The sequence below is a fragment of the Artemia sp. Qi Xiang Cuo genome, chromosome 2 (genome assembly GCF_049724085.1).
Source record: "Artemia sp. Qi Xiang Cuo chromosome 2, ASM4972408v1, whole genome shotgun sequence".
Lineage (NCBI taxonomy): Eukaryota > Metazoa > Arthropoda > Branchiopoda > Anostraca > Artemiidae > Artemia > Artemia sp. Qi Xiang Cuo.
Window position 1 is genome coordinate 55677115 of NC_142795.1, and position 20166 is coordinate 55697280.

At 35.2% G+C, this 20166-nt stretch overlaps 2 protein-coding genes across 7 annotated transcripts in view; one reads left to right on the forward strand and one right to left on the reverse strand.

The window, feature by feature from the left end:
- LOC148955395 (uncharacterized) overlaps positions 1–20166 on the forward strand; it is a 284254-nt gene that overhangs the window by 81365 nt on the left and 182723 nt on the right. The window lies entirely within an intron of this gene.
- LOC148955397 (dual specificity protein phosphatase 8-like) overlaps positions 1–20166 on the reverse strand; it is a 110931-nt gene that overhangs the window by 8756 nt on the left and 82009 nt on the right. For all 6 annotated transcript variants that reach the window (XM_089101962.1, XM_089101947.1, XM_089101948.1 and 3 more), the window contains exons 8-9: positions 3228–4128; positions 1056–1198 (exon numbers count right to left, since the gene is read on the reverse strand). In XM_089101962.1, the coding sequence (XP_088958088.1) occupies positions 1056–1198; positions 3228–4128 (1044 nt within the window). The remainder of the gene's footprint in view (positions 1–1055; positions 1199–3227; positions 4129–20166) is intronic.

The window sequence follows — 20166 nt, forward strand, 5'->3', positions numbered from 1 at the left end:
CTCATTCAGCAATGCTAACTATTATCTCAATTATTCTTAATGGTAAAAATCTTATTGCAAAATGGAATTTTTTAATTTAGAAAAACAGCCTGGAATCCCACAAAATAATGTCAAATCAAAAAGAATAACTGCATCATTAGAATCTCCATAGCCGAAAATCCCATATAGGAGAACAACTTAGGTGTTTTGAAAATTAGGGGTTTTGAAAGAAGACCGTCAGATAGAAGGTGTTAGGTTTGCACTGATTGCTTACTCAAAAGCAATAACTGTTGTTCAATATGTTAATGTTTCTATTATTCTTGCCATTGTTATAGGTCATTACTATTATTAAAATCATTAATGAAGAAGTTCGGACTAGTTATTTATTTACACACATGTTCAGGTGCACATGTTGTATGTGTCAGTTTGGGCAACCCATGTCAAATGCTGTGGCCAAAACTGATCTCGCAACTACTACTAAATATCTATTATTAAAAGGAAAGCGGTTTGTTTTCGGTAAATCCGAAAAATATGTATAAACGCGTCAATTTCACTACGAGACATCACTCTTCAGAATACAGTTGAAATTAACATATTTACAAATATTTATATTTGCCGATGACTGCGACAAAACCATACTTGCATACAGGTATGCAGGTATGATTCTGTCATCACACACAGGGGATAGAGATATAGCTGCACACAAGAGTTTCCTAATCCCCCTCCTGAGATTCGCATAAAGAATCACCCCAGAGGAAGCATTGGAAGGTGCCGGCCAAAGCTAATATATATATTTTTTTTCTACCCATCTCTTAGGAAAACATCAGAGGCTCTCAGAGCCTCTTTCCTACCCCTAAGGTGTGAGCAGCTGTGCAGCTATGTTCACGAACAATTAAAAGAAATGATAAATTCAATTTGCTTGGTCGCTTCTCGGCATATGTGGCGTGCACGAGACGGCCAGCAAATATGAGCCTGAGCTTGAAGGACTTGCTTTTTTAGTGTTTTTTGCGTATTTATTCTGTTCACACAGAATTTTATAATCATTCAGGAAGTGCTTGAGATAAACGATAACTCACCTTTCTGGCATTGTTTCTAAAACGGTAACTTGCGACGTGGAAGGCTTTTCAAAATCAAAAACAATTTCAGTTCTTTTCCTTCCTATACTTGGGGTAAATGGCGATTCTCGGCTGCTTGATGCCGGTGATACTAAGTCCGATCCCTAAAAAAAAAAAAACGATTAAAAAAATTTGCAGGAGAAACAAACAACCGAAGCCTAATAAATGTATAAGCAATGTACAGCCTAAATGTACAGCCTCTCTGTTGTTATATTCCAATTAGTCACAGCAACTCAATAGCCAAACTGATACCTACTGAGGTGAATTTGAGAGACTCGGAAAGCTTGAACTTTAGTGATTTAATACAACTGTAACGGCATTAGAGGAAGGATAGTACCAAACGAAATCATGTAAGCGGAATGTCCACAATCGACATTAATGGAGTCCCAGTCCTTGTGAACAGCATACAACTATAACGAAAAGAGAATTCCTAAAATGCTCTCATAAACCATATAGAAATAACAAAGTTTTTTAATTGAAGTACAGAGGCTCCCTTCCTCTTTTCTGTTGTCTCCGTCAACTCTATTGGGCCTTCGGTCCACGCAAAAAAAGGGTTCAGATTTATGACCCTCCTAGGCTCGTTATCGTGACATCACATTTCTGTCTTTTTCTTTCTTTTTTTATAGCTTAGATTATTTTCAAATTTTATAGCATAGTCAGCCTAACGAGCGAAGAGAAGCGAAGCAATGCTATATTTGCAAAGGTGGAGGGCCGAAGGCCTAAGCGACCAAGGGATGTGTTAGCTACCAATATAACAATCATATCAAGTTGCGATTGATCTGTATCTTGTGGCATTTACAATTAAAAGAAATAAAGAACCTCTGCAGGATTATTGGCGTAATGACAAATAGTGTCTCATTCCTGAAGCTTTTTGCCAGTAAGCTACAATTTGCATACATCTATTATAACAGAACTAACTGTCTAGAAAGTCGCAAAAAAAGTGTGCACAGAGTAGTAACGGTAACTACAATTACTGGCAAATAAAAGAAAAGCCTTTTCTAAAAAATACTATGGTGATAATTAAAGCTTTGCGCAACATTCTCGTATTTTAAGTTTGAAATTAATTTTGAAGTAAAATCCTATAAAAAATAACCCCGTTACCACAGCCTCTTTGACACTATTACACAACGTTTCAAAGAGTCGTAACATCTGGTTTAGAAAACACTTCTCACCATGATAGCCAAAAAAGGGAACACAACATGAATATTGTCAGAAAGGGGCAATGAGCTAGGCTTCCCCTTTTTTTTTCTCTTATTTATTTATCTAAATTTGGAGAAATATTTTAAGTGTAAATTCAGCTCATCCGTCTTAGTTCAAAGAAATGAAAGTTAAGGATTCTTTATTTGCCACTCCCCACTGTCCTCTAACAACTTGAAAACGTCAAACCTACACTTTGATTTTCGGATTCATAATATCATCAATCGATATCGACGCAAAACGTTTGCCATTCATTTCATGCAACTCTACTTGAGAAACAAAGGCAGGAAGAAGAGTGGGACAGTTCCTATGATATGCACAGGTTTTTAAGATTTCCGAATAATCTAACCTTTTTTGAGGCTCTAACAAGCTTTTAAAAAAATGAAAAGTTAACTCCCTTCTAATTAAGAACACAAGGGGGAAATCCATAAAATAATGCAATTATTTGACAAACTCTTATAAAAGAGGAGTCAACATATTAATCGTTACAACCTTCAATACAGGGAAAAAAACATTGGGAGGTAAGTGCTGAGGAGGGTAGTTTTGCTTTCGATCTTTATTTGACACCTTTTATTGTCAATCCACACTGAGAAGCTCTTACACCTGCCTATTCTATATTAGACCTTTCGTAACATCATAACAAGAAACAGTGGTTACTGTTACTGTTCCTTTAGACAGGGGAGCTGGGGCGATATCTCCCTCAATTGATAGGGAAAGTTTTATACATTTAGGCTTAGAAACATCCTGATCCCCAAACTTGTGTATTTATTATCCTAATTTTAGAATGACAATGGAAAATACGTATATAATTTTGCATAAATTAGCTTGACTTCTTTAGAAAGCTGGAATTTGTTTCCTTGTGCGAATTATCAATTTTTATCATGTTCTTTTAGTAAACAATTATGCGGATATTTAGAAATTCAGCAGAATACTTACAATTTGTTGAACCTCTCTTGTTGGTGTGAGTCCCAAGAGAGAACAAGGCCTGGGTCTTCTTCTTGTCACCATCTCTAAGAAAACACCATCATCACTCTCTTCATTCGACACCACACTACCACACACACTGCTAGTCTCCATGGAGATATCATCACTAACTTCTGATCCAATACCACTCGTGGTGGCACTATCACTTCTTGCATATCTATCCGACGACATTGCTTGTCTTTTGGTATGAATAGATACGGATTGAGGACTAGTTCGCTTAAGTTCATTGTCATCAAAGCGACGCCGGGATATGCTAATTTCAGTATGGCTAGATTTACTTTCAAATGATTTCTGATTTCCGTCAGAGAATTTAATAGAAAAACTACGAGTGCAGGTTTCACTAGAGCGTCTATGTGACAGAAAAACATTCGATTTTTCTTCTTCCTTTGTTGAGCCAAAATATATAGATGGTGTCATAGGTGATTTGAAAAGAAAGCTTGGCTTTTCACAACTCAGGTTCGAAGAGGTAGCTGACTTGGAGAAAACACGCTCTCCGAAATTTTCAAACGTCAAATTTGAAAGCTGTGTGGTCGGTGACAGGTCAGAAAGAGCAGGGCGGGGAAATTCAAGCTGATTAATCTCTTGTGGTGTTTTTGCAGCAGGACTTTCCCCACTTGGACTAGATTCTGAACTACCGTAAACTGTTTCTAATGGTGTTTTTATCCCCACTGAAAGGGAAAGTGCGTGAGGAAGACCTCGAAGAGTAGTTGGACGCTTTGGTAGAATCGGCGCAGAAGTCACTTTGATCGGGTATTCAATCGACCGTTCTAACTCTAATTGCCTTTCCCATTCAAGTAGCTGCCCAAGGAAATTGAAATTTGGTGATATCGTCGGTCGCTTTGACTTGACATATCTTAAAGGAAGAGAAAAATATATATATACATAATGCAACGCTTTCTCTGACTAAACACGACAATACAAACTGATGTTTATACATTTAAGGATACTAGAATAATACAGCTGGTCACAAAAATTTCTTTTTGGTGAGGTAAAATAAGAAATTATTCATTTTTTGGGACTACTATTTATGGACCATGGACAAATTTTTGAGTGTATAGGGCCTACCTGTAGAACCTCAAATTCAATAGATAAGCATAGTTTTTTTTAGTTTCAATTCAATAAAAACTTTAAAAATAATTCTTCTCTTTGTTTCAATACAATTAAATTTTAAGTGTGCATAGACTTCTGTTCTCTCAGTACTAGTAAAAAAAGAAACTTATGAAAAAGGAAAAAAGAATTCTCTGTTATTTTTCTCGAGAGATGCCTCATTGAACCAGGTTGGCAAAAAAGGTAAAACAATGTTTCACTAGCACATCATAAGCATTCATACTACATAACATGACAATTCTATAGATGCCATATTCTACTATAATGGCCTAGCAAATGTTATTTATTCAAAGAATGCCTAGAATACGTTGCATCTGACAATCTCTGACATACATATTTTACACTATAACATTTATTCCAAAAGTAACAAAATATCATTAATATTTGACAAAAAAGGCAAAACAACGCCTTTATGGGTACTATAGCCATTTGTACCACATAAAATAACAATTCTATGCTGTTTTGACTGATTTCCAATTTTTTAATGACAACAAATTAGTAATATTTCTGCATAACAATGATAACCAAATACAAAACAATCTTATAGGAAAATAATATGTTTTACATTATTATGTAATATATTATTACATTAGAGCTATATTATTACAATAAAGCTCTATGTGTGGGACATTTTGGTTTGGTTAAGGTACTTCAAACGATCTTTTAGACATGTTTTGTCGAAATGATATTTATGCAGTGTTAAACGTACAAGACATTTGCCATTTTTTGTCATTTTAATTCCTCTTATATGTGCCTCGGAGTGAATTTGTTCTTTTCCTGAATACCTTACTTAAATACAACAAAAATTTGAAAATCACACAGAATGTATTCTTACTTTGTTAAAATCAAAAGCTATGTTGTCTTCAAATTCCCCTTCTCAGCTTATGAAGGCAGTGGAAGAGCAAATGAACATATGAATACTACTACTAAAACTACTGCTATTGATTATTCACTGCAGCACCAAGCCTCCTGAGGCCAACCCAGCTGCGCGCGCTTCTCCTCCATACCAGTCTATTTGAAGCTTCTCTCTTTACACCCTCCCAATAAAGTTTCAGTTTCCTTTAAATCCTTTTTTACGACTTCTTTCCACTCTATTGGGGACCCAGATGGACGGCCGAAAAGGACGATCTTTGGTAATCTGTCATCATTCATCTGCGAAACGTTTCCTAACCATCTCAACCTTTCTCTCACTATAGCCCTAGAAAGCAGGATAGAACCACATTTTTCGTACAGCTTACTTTTGGGAATATGATAAGTCAAATGGGTACCCAAAATTACCCGTAGATAATTCCTCTAAAAAACATCTAACAAATTCGAAGCACCCACGTTCCAGAACCATACTTGACCTGTGTCATCAATGTAGCTTCCAATATTCTAATCTTGGTTCGATGATTTATCTTCCTATTTTTCCAAACTTTTTTCAACTGTGAAAAAGCACCCTGTGCCTTGGCTATTCTACTTTTAATATATTCACTGTATCCACCACTTTCACTTATAATAAAAGAATCAAATCATTATGATATCATATCCATTGTCAAAAAATACTTGTGTCATGTCATCATGCATATGAAGATGTAGTTGTCTGTCAATAATTGCATTTCATACAATATTGTCTTTTGCTAATTACAAGAAGCGCTAGATATTGCGAATTCCTTTCAAAGGAGCCCTTAAACAGTTCTCTATGATGTTCCAGGGCCCCACTAGCGGTGAAAAAAAAGGATACATCAGTGCTACCCGTACAAAAAAAAGTGATTTTATTTGTTATTCAAAGTGGTGGGCTGTAAGTTTCCACTATGGGCTTCAAGTTTTGGGCAATGGCGATTCCAATGGTGCACTTTTCTTTTCGATCCAACGCCATTTTCAAGGGATTTCGGGCTATCTTGAACTTCCCATAAATACTTTCATAATAACTTTTATTATTGAGACTAATCGAAATAACAGATACAATACATCATAAACTTTCAAAAGAAAGACCTTTGGGGTTCAGTCCTAGTCTCAGGAATTTCCCAGCTTTAGAATTTTTTTTCAAAATCCTTCCTTCTCATTATTCTTATCCAATTATTTTATCAATAAAACTTTCCCTGAATAATTCTTTCCAGAAATCTACAAATTCTTTACATTCCCGTACAAAATACAAAAGCTTTCCCCAAATACTACCAATAGCCGCTTTTCCCAACTACCACCAACATTTCTTACCATTAGCCAATGGGCTACTGGCACTGCTCTGGGCACGGTATTATGAGATAAGGCTTGCCTATTTCTTTTTTTTTCTTTGCAGAAAATCTTTCCTTGGTAGTATCGAGGTGTTCACTATTCCCCTCCCCCACAATCCTGATAGCATCAGCAACCGGGTTGAGACCGGCATGGGTAGGCAAAACTCGTCCCTCAAAAGAGACGGGGGAGTCACCCACCATTTGCCAGGCATCAACACCAAGCGCCACTTGATCTTTAAGAGAACTTTTCACCCAACAGGAGGCACTCGCAAGAGAACTTCATTCTCCCACCTTGGATTGCTCCTCATGGGATTTCATCATGCACCACGACCTACACTTCACAAATACAGGGGGAAGGAGACTTCTCCCGGGCATGATTTTGACACCCACTAGTGGCCCAATCATAGCAGCGCATTCCACAAAAGATACTGAGCTGGAACAGGCCCATGCGAAAGACCTATTTTTTTTGGGGGGGGGATTTCAATGATAAAGCACAAATTCTATTTGATAAATTGAATAAGTGCCCAGAAATTCGAAAAAAGGACATTTGTATGGATCAAGGGGATCTAAACCCTTCCCTTGGGTAAGTCCTTGTGCAGGACGATCAATGGCTGAAGGGTGACTGGAATTAGCAGTAATGGGTCCCTATTTGTGCCTGAAATTCTCAGGGGCGTTACGAGAAGGTTCCATGACTACCGCTTGTTCCTTACTTAAGAATTATTCTAGATTATTAACTAAACGAAATCAATCTCAAAAAAATATGATACTCGGGTTCATAAAAATATTGACTGCACTATAAACGGATTTTTTTTTTTGCTAAGAACGCCCAAAAATCTTAACAAATGTAGTTATGTAATGCCTAAGAGTACCAAGGATAGTGAAAATGTCATTGTTTGAATTAGTTAAGGGAAAACTGAGATAGTCTCATATATCTTTAAAAATTAGGGAAAATCAGGAGTTCAATCTTGAGAAACACCTAAATGAACAATCTAATGAGAAACACCTCCGTAAGAAGCTAAGCTGTTTTTGGTGGAAACAGGCACCAAATCAAAACAAGAAAAGCAATCGAGAGTAAAAAATAAGCAAAAAAAAAACAAACCATTTAACACCAAACACCTATAGATGGTGTAGCTTTCCTCCTAAGGCATAATTGTCTTGGGAATCAACATATTGCCAATTGGTCCACAGGGCAAAGATTGTTTTGATTTTGATGTCCTTGGTATTTCAAAGTCTCCTTTTTCCTTCGTACGCATGCTCCCGATAATTGAAGCTTCTAATATGGAAACTATTTTCTACCGTGTCTTGACGGCTTAGAAGGTACTTGTTGTTCAAAAATTTATTTATTTTCATGCTTATGACATTTCGAATCAGCGATTACTGAATAATTCAACAACATGGCGTAAGTGCACCAAATCTGGATATTAAAACATTTAAAAATACCACGAGCAAAGTAGATCTTTAGAAATACCCGAGCTTATGATTAGCTAGTGAAGTCACCAAATTCCATAAATGGATTTGAAATGTGCAACTGAACTTAAAAATCTGATTCAATTTCATACCATCTAAGGACAGAAAATGTGAAAGGCTCATTATAACTACAAACTATTCTGGCATAGGGAACTAATAATTGGTATGATTAAGCTTTAAGCTCTTCGGCAATTTCAAGAAGCATGGCTAGATATTTTATTAGCAAATCCAGCTAATGATTCTTCTTTAGTCGCGTGCAATATTTACTACCATCGTCAAATCGAGATTTATACAATATTAATATGTACAATAAAAATTTTTAAGATTAATTACGTCTCAGACGTTTCACTCAACAGCGGTCTTTTTTTACCGGTTTCAAGTGTTCACAAGCATAATACAAGGAGTTCAAGTCAGTTTAGTTACTACAGTTGTGAGTAGTTACTAGACGAGCAAAGTTTTCTTTGCGTCATGTTTGCCCTAGTGCCTGGAATAGTTTGCCACATAATACTGTGCAGGAATCAAACCCAAGTGAGGTTCGAAGGTTGCTGAAAAACTATTGTTGTAGGGTTTATGAAAAGGATGGGAGATGTGTTCTCTAGTTTCTTTATTTATTAAATTGATCAAACTGTTGGATTTCTTGGTTTTTATTTGATTTTTCGTCTTTTTTTGGGGGGGGGGGGGAGAGGGGGTTCATTGTCGTCACCTTTCGTAAGTTGATTTATATTTAGGCCTAGTGGGGTGATTATTTACCTAAACAAGCTTTGCTTCAGGCCTTGTTATTTTTAAGTGTTGATTAAACCTTTCTTCTTCTTAAAAAAAAAGTGTGCGCGTATGCCTTTTTTTCCATATCTTTGACGAAAAAAACAACAAAAAACAAACAAACTCGTTTGGATCAACAATTGATTTCAATAACAATCAAAAAAGTCCAAAACCCTATTTTCTTCGCTTTTCTGTTAATTTTATGTCTTTTTTTCGAAAGTTTTATAATAAAACGCATTTCGAAATGCCAAAATCAAATATTGTTTTACACGATTTGATAATTCGCAAACGCCGAAAAATGTACTTAAATAAACCTCACAAAGCAATCACCATATCAAATTTCAGTAAGTTCAACCAACAAGCGTATTAAGAAGTTCAATATGAATAATCCAATTTTAACTTATCTTCAACCCCTGTTTTAATTTAGAAAGCTTAAAGTACACTGACAAACAAACTTAAACTCCTGACACGAAGAATGCAAGCATAAATCAAAAGAAAATGAACATTTCCAACAGTGCCAAGAATTTATAAGAAAAACTGTCAAATAATAAAGAAGACAAAATAATGACCACAATCAATTTACTTGGGTTTAGTTTTCATTCAGTGAGTAGAAAAATATTTTAAATACATCAGAACTTTTCAGTTTCGATAAAAAATAACAAAAGAAACCAATATAAAAGAACAAAAACAATACAAGACATTGTTTGCAAAATTTTGCCTTACACTAAAGTTGTGCATAGAGCCAACATTACTGAATCATTCACTTTAGTTTCGTTGGTCACGTTTTGGCATCAAAGAGAGTAATTTTAAAGTATTTCTGTAAAAACATGATAAAATTGGCACAAAAAAGAAAATAAGCTCAGAAAACAAGGTTTGCATAGCGGCTCCAACAATACAAAGAAAAATATATCGAAAAGTATTGAGTTGAGTAATTGAATTACTAGTATAACAGGATAGAGATAGAAGGAATCCCTAAGAGTCACCTGAGCACCCACAAGAAAAAATTGGCGAAAAAGTAATTCAAAACTATTAAAATGTGAATAACCCCGTCAAAATTTTGGCCTTGTGCACCCCAGTATTTTTTTCCATTTAATGCCAATCTTTTTTCGGCACATACCCTATTACCCTTTTTGGAGCAACGTTTCAAGCTACAAAGGAAAGAATTAAGCAATATTAAAATAGAGTAAAAAAAATACAAATTGTATTCCTCAGTGAAATGAATAAATAAGAATTTTGGAAAAGATGGCGCCTTTCAATTCAAATCTGGAATTACTCGGCATGCCCCCATAGAACATTCCCATTTCCGTATACGTCCCGGTAAGTTCAAAATCAAGACCTAGCCCTAGGACGTACAAATATCAATCCAACTGGCCCATCCACAAATGCTGAAAAAAGGGGTAGGGTATTAGGCAGTTTAGGTGTGCCTTAAAGCTATCGGTAATGATGATCCAGTTGGAAAACAGTGTTGTCAGGTGTTTATAACAATATCTATAAATAGTCATAGGATTAAAATTGATAAGTAATCAGAAAAAAACTTGTCATATTTCACGAGGTTTTTTATTTTATTTTCTTAGATTTCTTGGTAAAGATCGAATTTTCTGAATAAGCTGGCTTTTAAGAAGCAACATTCCCGAGAAAAAATGAAAGAAAATTAGACAGGATTACAAGCACCAAATTCATAGGCTACCGAACAATTGCTCAGTTGGACATCTGGATCCAAATATTTTTCCCTAGTACCACACTGCAGCATCGAAAAGTTTGTGTTTTTCCTTGCGTCGGCGGTGCATGTCCGTTGCGTTAAAAGCACCAGAGCCAGCAAACGGCATGCGGTAACATTCAATAATTTTAACACAAGACTATAGTCAAGGAAGAAGTGTTGAAGTTTTTTCTTCCCGAATCTTACTCTTTTCTTACTAAAACAATTATCCAGAAACTACAGTTAAAATTAATCTGTTATGTCTCATTTGTTATCACCTTGTTCGGCTACATTTCTGTGCAACCAAAATACACCAATTATGAGATAAATGCGACATAGGTCAATCTCGGTGCGTATCGTAAAGATTTGTATTTTAGCGCGGAAAGCCTCAAGCAAGACCATAGAATAAATCTATCATCAAATAAAACAATTTTACATTTCGCTAAAGGATTGACTTTTAAGCCAAATGGCTACAAATGAAATAGAAAAAAAAAATAATAAGGCAGATTGAGAATAGGTACGTATTTAAAACTGGAAAAGCTGAAATGATTCTTAACTCATCAAATGCAATTATTGCAGTTCCAAATTTTACCAATATTTAATTCATTCAAGTCAAACATATTTACAATTCTGATGCAATCAAAAGACTAAATGACACCAAATTTGGATAAATGCGCATATGCCAGACATGACTCATCGATGTGAAAATTAAGATTTTTGTCATGTCTTTTTATGGCCTTCAGAGTCCAAATGTCTACTAAATACAAAGTTTTCAATCTTTAATTTAGGACACCGTTACAGCGTTACAAGTTGAATACATGATAACGAGGGGGTGGGGAATATACCATAAGAGTCAATAAGAGAGCAAAATGTTAAGGAATACAGACTATTTTTTTTTTCTTGGCGAGGTTTGGTCGGATACTGAAATAAGCGTTGCCAAGTCAATACTATCTGAAAAATCTTCCCTAGCATGACCATTTGTTCACCAATACATAATCATGGCATATTATGTCCATGATTTGGGTTCAAGTACATCGTACGATCATTATCGACCTGGCTGTATCAAACCGCTCGGATGCGTTTGAAATTGTGCCCTTTTCCATTCTTCCCAAATGAGACCAGGTTTGAGTTGTTAATTTTTCACCCAAGATACAAATCAAGTACTGAAATCATACCTCACCCCCCCCCCCTCTGAAACCTGTTTTCTCCACAGATCTCTTCAATTCTTCAGCCTGCAGCTGTACTGTTGATTACTGTAGAATAGATGGACTCCCTAGGCGATTTCAGAAACATAAAGGTTTATATTAACATGCCGAATTCCATTAATTGCAAATAAAAATAGAAGGAGTTTAAATTTTGATCAAATTTCCATAAAATACATATCAAAAACTACCCAAGGATAGCTTTACAAAATCGTCAGTGTTATTCCTGCTATCCTGAGGGATTTATTTATTCATTTTGTATTTACCTCCATTGAACTGGCTTCTCCGTTACACCATCTGTTTGGCATTTTTTCGCATTTTCTTCTTATTTCACTTCTACTTTACCACTTATACACCTTGTTGTATCTAATTATAAAGATCAGTGTCTTTTTCTGTTACGACTTGCTGTCCAGACTATCAGGTTCTCAACTTTGATAGCGACTATTTAAAATAAAAACGAAGTTTTTTCAATCCTTGTTGCAGCAAACGCTGCTATCTACTTCCTGCTCGTTATGAGTTTAAACTTAGCTCTTTACTTCCATCACAAAGACTTAATTTTTCTAAGTTGATTTTTATTCGATTTTTCTTTTCTTAAATATACATACAACAGAAAATTGTGTAAATAATACAAACAAACAACCTTACAAAAAGATATTTGCCTAGTTAAGGCGATGAAACTGGAAAAGTCAACAAGAGCTCTTGTTTAAATAAAAAGAGCATTGAATATAGTCCTTACTTTCTAATTCGCTTTAACATTCCAAAGAAATATGCGTAACGTTGCCACAAATAACAGTGCTGTCTTGAGAAGTTGGAGAATCAACTATTTCAACTATTTGATTTGGGAAGTACCGTCTGAGCTTTGAAGACTATTCCTTATCGGAGTGTGGGGACTTAGGAATGATTGGTTTAGTTTTAATTTTAGTTTGATTTATGCTCAAGCTGGGATGACCATTGCTCTTTTTTCTACTTTTTCTTCTTCTTTTCACCTTTAAGTGCTTCTTTTCTTGATTTGTCTTACTTTTGTCTGAATATGTTCGTATTACTTTTGTTGTTTTTTCCTTTAGTTACGTATTTATTAAGCTAACATATTGAGCTCCGCTCTCCGTAAACTAGATTTGAAATTTCATGGTAGCCATTTGTATTAATTAAAGCACCACTTGTGTCGCTTAGCCTACTATGGGCTGTGGTTCGCACTTTAAGCAGCTTCAGCTGCAAACCATGATTTTATGTTTATTAAATAAAAAAACAAGTTTATTCAACTGAAAGTAAGGAGCAACATTAAAACTTAAAACGAACAGAAATTATTACGTATATAATGGGGGTTGCCTCCTCCTAAACACCTCGCTCTTTACGCTGAAGTTTTTCAGTATTTTTAAATAAGCGTCTTTTTGTTCTAATTAAACGACCCTTGTGTTTCAGGAGTCATTATTCAATAATTTGGACAAAATTCGAACTTTAGCGTAAAGAGCAAGGTGTTGAGGAAGGGACAACCCCCTTTATATACGTAATAATTTCTGTCGTTTTAAATTTTAATGTTGTTCCTTACTTTCAATTGAAAGAACTTGTTTTGTTTTTATTTAATTTCTAATCGTTTTTGTAAATAATGCCAGGAAATCTGGCACCACGTCCACGGAAAACCCCCTCCCCACGGAAATATCCTCTAGACAATTCAATCCTGGCGGAAATTTACACCGGACAATTACACTTAACTACTCTGGGCGTAAAATTGAGACGGAAAAGAGAAAGCCACACATATAAAAATAATTTTGTAAAACAATTCTAGCAAATTCCTCTAGTGCATAATTTCCCGTGACAAGCTCACTCCCTGGAAACTTCCCTTCCCATGGCAAATACCCCCGTGGAAAACCCCCAGCAAAAAATTTGTCCCCCCTCCCACCACCTGAAAATGTATGCCCACATCTCAATAACAAATACAATGCGACAACAATGAGCAAATTTTATAATTTAAAGACCTTTCCCCTGGGGCTTTTGGGGATCATGTTATACCCAAAGGCATAGTTTTTGGGTCTTTCAACTATGATGAACAAAATGGCTATCTCAAAATTTTGATTGGACGATTTTGGGAAAAAGGGGCGGGGAGGGGGCCTTGTTGCCCTCCAATTTTTTGGTAACTTAAAAGAGGCACTAGAACTTTTAATTTCTGTTAGAATGAGCCATCTTCTGATATTCTAGGACCACTGGGTTGATACGATCACTCCTGGGGGGAAAAAAAATATATACACGCATCCGTGGTCTTTCTTACTGGCAAAAAATACAAAATTCCATATTTTTTCATATAGGAGCTTGAAACTTGATCACTTCACTTTTAGGGGCTGTTTCCCCCTTTTTTTCGAAAATCAGGAAAATATTGTCAGGATCGTATATATATATATAATGGAATATATATATATATATATATATATATATATATATATATATATATATATATATATATATATATATATATATATATATATATATATATATATATATATATATATATATATATATATATATATATATATATATATATATATTCCATTATATTTATATTCTCCATTTATAATTTTTAGGATGTCTCTCAACTAGCGCTTTACATATGGATAGACTTTCTGTTCCTTCATCGGTTTTTTGCACTTATCATGGGACACTATTTTCCGGATGAGTGCTATGTCTAAATAGATTCTAGGTGAGAAAAAGGCCTTCCACTTTGCACTCTTCCTTTCGGTTTTTAGGATTCCTTTTTTCTGGATGCCTTGTTTGATTTTCTTTGCCAACCATGTTGATTATTCCAACAAAATAATTGTTAGCATCTCCCTCAGCTAGCTGCTTGACCAATGGATGTACTTCCTGCTTTTCCTTCGTTGGTTTTCACGTCGATAATAGCACAATATTTTCCAGATGAATACTGATCCTCAATAGATTCTAGGTGAGAAAAAGACCTTCCACTATGCACTTCGCTTACGCATGTACTTTCTCCTCCTTTGTCAATTTTATCATTGATTATACGATATGAGTACTGAGTCTCAATAGATTCTAAGGGATGAAAAGGCGTTCCTCCTTGAATTCTTATTTTTTGGTTTTTCAGTCTATTCTTTTTCTGGATTCTTGGTTTGACTCGCTTGTTAACCATGTTGATTATAATAATCCTGAATCCGGGTTGCAGCAGTAGCTAGCAACCTAGTAAGAGACGATCACGTCCAGTAATAAGAAATTTAAGAGTCCTTAACTCGTGAAAATAATGTCAGATCAAAACAAGAATTACACTATTAGAATATTATAAAGAGAGAATATTTGTACGAGAATAATTTTTGTGCATCAAATGAACAGGATTGGCAAGGCGTGAGTCAAACTTTGACTCCAATTCCCACTTAAGAGCAAGATTGTTAGAGTGGACTTGAAAGTTGGTTCAAATTTGAACCAAGTTCCGAGTCAAGCCTAGTTTCTGCTGACCTTGGCGACCACAGATTTTGTGCTGTGTTGGCAAAGTTTTTCAAAGTTTTAATAACTGTTCAAACTTTAGACCATCTTTAAACTAATTATCCTTAGTTATGACTATTTGTCGGGTAAGCATGACCGCAAGAATTGCTGGTCATGGTTTGTTCTGTTCTATTCAAAAAAAAAAGAAAAGTCAACTTTTTTTTTTCAAACTGTTCGTGGTAACGAATTGTAAGGAGCGACTCGGCATTCACACAGAAAATTTCAGACAGGGAAGAGGATTTTCAGGCATGATTTTAAAAATGATCAGAAATTAGAAAAAGCTGCCCCTTCCTCAACCCTCCCTCATTCTTTTTGTTACAATTCTTTGAGAAAGACTGATCAAACACATTCACGGACGACTTTGAATGAGAAGCATTTTAAAGAACTTTAAGACTTTAGCGTAAAGAGTAAGAGTTAAAGAAGGGGAAGCCCCCTCATATACAGGTCGTTCTAAGTTTTAATGTTGCTTCTGATTTTCCGTTGAAAAAACTTGCCTCTTTATTGAATTGTTTGCTAAAGATCAGTTTTAGATTGAACTGTTTGCTAAAGATCAGTTTTGGATTGAATTGTTTGCTAAAGATCAGTTTTGGGAGAAGTATGTGCCAATTTCCAAGGATAACTTGCTGTAAATGATATCTTGTTATAGCGGATAGCACTAGAATACATTTATCAATGCCGTGTAGCATTAACGACAACCGTACAAAACCCTTGATGAAAATCAGGAATATTTCAAAAAAGCTCAGTACCACTGACTGAGCAGAGGTCACTGTTGAAACTTTGATTACTTACGATATTTAGTAGCTACTGTAGGACGTCATTTACTGCAGAAAAGGTTAAGGTCGTTTGAAATGATGGATCTCATGTTAAAATAAAAGAAAGAAACTGTGAATTTCTTAAAACTCAAAAAAAAAGTTTTGGCCGCACAAAACAGTTCACTGGAATTGGTGACTAATTGAAACACTTGTACCATATTTAAGTGTCATAAGCTTCTGAAATAATCCAAGGGCGAATTATACAATTGTTGACATCCCACCTAGGAGATGCGTTGTTCCATTATATGCATATGGTTGACGGTTATTATGGTGTTGAACTATCACTACTGCTAAACAGTATTCTCCAAGGGTGACCAACAAGCTCTGACAGTCTCTTGCTCAAGCTTGTTATACACTACCTCTAATGTTATGTTAGTCATTGAGAAAGTACGATATTGAGATACTCAGAAATGTTACCGAGAAACCGCATTATTCAATTATGAGCTTTCCAGAAAAGCTCGTCTACCTGGGCATTGAAAGTAACGACTTTTGCAGTTGAAAATAACCGCCTGAGAAAAGGAGCTGTAGTTCACTGGACAGGGAGAGTATAGAGTACAAAAATAGAGCAAGGGCAAAACAACTCTTGATAACTAAGGAAAGTCACAGAAAGCTCTGGAGATGCTGGAAGCACTAATGAAGGATGGGAAGCTGTCTGCTAATGTCTGAAGCTGAAAACCCTCTTTCTGGCGAATGACGAAGTGGTAGAGGACCACACTAGGGCAACTTCTTGAAAAGAATGCTGGTGCAATGAAGATACCTGGAGGAGCTTTAGTAACTGGTCCGGAACATTTATGATTGTAGGATAACTAATACTGCCTTATGCGCGTCAAGGTATGGGAATACCTACACAAGTAAGTCTTGCCAAATTATGACTTCGTTGGAAAATAAATCTGTGAATCAGACCCTTCCGGTTGGTACTATTTAGGAAGCTGTTAGTTAAGATCCTATTGATTCCCTGGGCGTTGGGCAAATGTCATGCTTCGTGAACAGTATAGTGAACGAGCCGGTGTTTGGCATCCAGCATTAATATAAAGATTCGAATTGAACATCTGGCACACTTGAAATCAATATGAACCAATTTTATTAAGTTACCTTTGCTACTGGGTTGCCAGGTCACTGTTGACTTTAAATACTTCAAATGAAGCTTTTGGGGAAAAAATAAATACCAAACATGGAAAATAAAAGCTGCTAACGGCATTCTGGATAGTATTCTGTGACAAGACACTTTTTGCGTCATATCAACTCAAGAGACTACAGAAATCGTAGAATAACATATTTCCTTAGTACTATAATACCTCAATATATAAGCCAATTTATTAGGTGTTATAGTTATTGCCTGCGCAAATCATTTTGCTTCAACTGGTCTTTAAGATTTCTTCGATGTAAGTGTAGATTAATATTAATTTTTAAAAGACAAAGTTTTTTAAGGGAAGTAAAGAGCGAAGTTGAAACTTAAATTAAACAAAAATTATTGCTTCACAGTCTATCTAACATATATGAATAAAACTAATATAAATGAACCAAATAATCATATTTCACTATGTTTGCAGGATTATAGAAAACTAGCGCTTTACTGAAAACACAAAACAATATAGGAGTTTTGGTACAATTAAAGTAAACCGATTAAGGACACATTTTACAGTATAAAAATAAACCGTTTTAGGATTGTTGCTTAATTTTCGTTTAATTTGGTAACACTTCTGCACAATGCTTCAGTCCAATGATCTTGAAATTTTCTGTTGAATAGAGAGAAATTATCGGACTTCCAGAGTTCATATTATGGCTTATTTGATCTTCATTTTGAGTAATACTGAGCGTAATTCTTACAATTCAAGATTGTTTATTACTCACTATTGGCATTATAGCTGGTGAGACCAAAATGTTACCTGATAAATCAATCCAATATTTCTGTCTGCTGTTCGGTGACTGCGGTTATTCAAAAAGGAATTTTTTTTATGCTTATGTTTTTAAGATAAATTTAATTGTATACTGAGTTACTGATATCACAGCTGGTGTAAGACTATGAAAAGCTTTACAGATTAGTTTGTTGTTGTCAGGCTACGTACTCACTTTTAACTAATAAATCAAAATTCTTGTTTTTTATACTTGGTTTTGTGTTTTCAGTAAAGCACTAGTTTTCTGTAATGTTACAAACATAAGGAAATATGATTATTTGGTTTATTTGTACTAGTTTTATTGATACATGTTAGATAGACTGTGAAGCAATAATTTTTGTTCGCTTTAAGTTTAAACTTCGCTCTTTACTTCCCTAAAAAAAACTTTTTTTTTTAAAATTAATGTTTGCCCATTTTTAATTTGAATTGAATGTAGAAGCAACAATACAATGATCTTCTTAATTTTTTCAAGGAGGGGGAAGCCCCCTCATATACGTAATAATTTCTGTTCGTTTTAAGTTTTAATGTTGCTCCTTACGTTCAGTTGAAAAAAATTACTTAATTCCTTATCTTTTTTTCAAATAATGCCGAGAAATCCATGCTACACAAAATGGTGTACACGATTTTCGAAGGTGGGAAACCTCGAAAGGTAGGAAAGAGTAACTATTTTTCTAATATTTTTAAGGTTTTCAAAACCTAAGCAAAAGTTGGTATATCTACCTTATTTCACTAAACATATCCCCCTTCCCCCCTCCCTGATAAACACCTAAAAAAATTAGACATACAGGCGTGGAATAGCATTAAACAAGAAAAGTTGGAAAGTAACCTGACAACCAGAAAACTATAAAAAAAAAAAAAAAAAAAAAAAAAATATGCAAATAGGTTCTTAGTGCTATGATTTCTCTATATACATTACAAATAGTTTATTCTGTCTATTAAATAGTAAAAATGGAAATAATATGAATAAATAGATATAACAATAACTACTCCTTCTTTGAAGATACAACTTTGAGCGGTTCCAAAACCATATACCTGCACTTCTCCAATCCCTAAGTGGCAAGGGGTTGGGGTCCGGGGTGTAATTTGTTCCAAAAATAGTACATGGAACAATTCACAAAAAAACTAACAAAAATGGTGAATTAGCTGAAAAATAATAATGTGAGGCATAAAACCATGATTGAAATAAAAATGCCTGATAAAGGAACTGAACCCTTGCCATTCTGATTCAAAGTCTAACGTGCTAGAACTGAACTACGGCGGCTGATAATCGAATTCAATCTGTTTGTTCTTGTAGGGCCAAGTTGTATGACTTACAGCCCTTTTCCCAAATACTATGGAGAGTTATGTCATCACCAAAAGCTTAGTTATTGGACCTAATTCAGCAAAAATACATTTGTAATTGGCTATTATCAAACATTGAGTTGATAAAAGTTTCTATTGTAAATAGTGAGGGCATTAAATTATATTTGGTGAAGGGAAACTTTTGCGAACATGAGGAGGGGAGGGGGTACGTCGAGGAATAGTCATTTGGAGTTTCGAGATTCAATCATTTGTTCTTCTATAAATTTCTTCCTCTTAAGAACATCCGATATTTTAAAAATCATTTTGCGAGCCTCAACGTCTGCTAACCGTCTTAAAGAGTTCATAGTGAATTCTCCAGACGGACTAGTGAGACTTACTAATGAGGCTGGGAAGGGGAGTATACGGGAGGGGTTCTTGTAAATCTCCAGTTAAGGGTTTTGGACCATAACTATTACAGTGGTACAGTTTTATATTTCCAACCTTTCCACTTAATAATTGGCACCAAAAGTGCCGTTTTAGTGCCATATGGCACTTACGGATAGTAGAACTGATTAAAAGCACGTTAGCTTTCGAATGAGCCATTAAACATCTCTCTAAGATGTTCTAGATGACAACTAGTCCCAGCTTTTCCACTTGAACATGGCACCAATAGTGCCATTTTTAGTGCCATTTGGCATTTGCAGGTGGTGGAATTTATAGGGAAAACGTAGATATAAGAAATAGGTTTTATGTGAGCTAATAAACATCTGTCTACGATGTTTCGGTAGCCCGCTACCCCCATCTCTTTAAAAATGGCAGAGAAAGTGCCATTTTTGTGCCATATGACACTTGCATAGGCCAAAACTTATAAAAAACACGTAGATGCGAGAAATAGCTTTTGAATGAGCCATTAAGCGTTTCTAAGATGTTCTGGTAACCCACCAGCCATGCTGAAACAAAAAAGAAAACCCATGCAAAA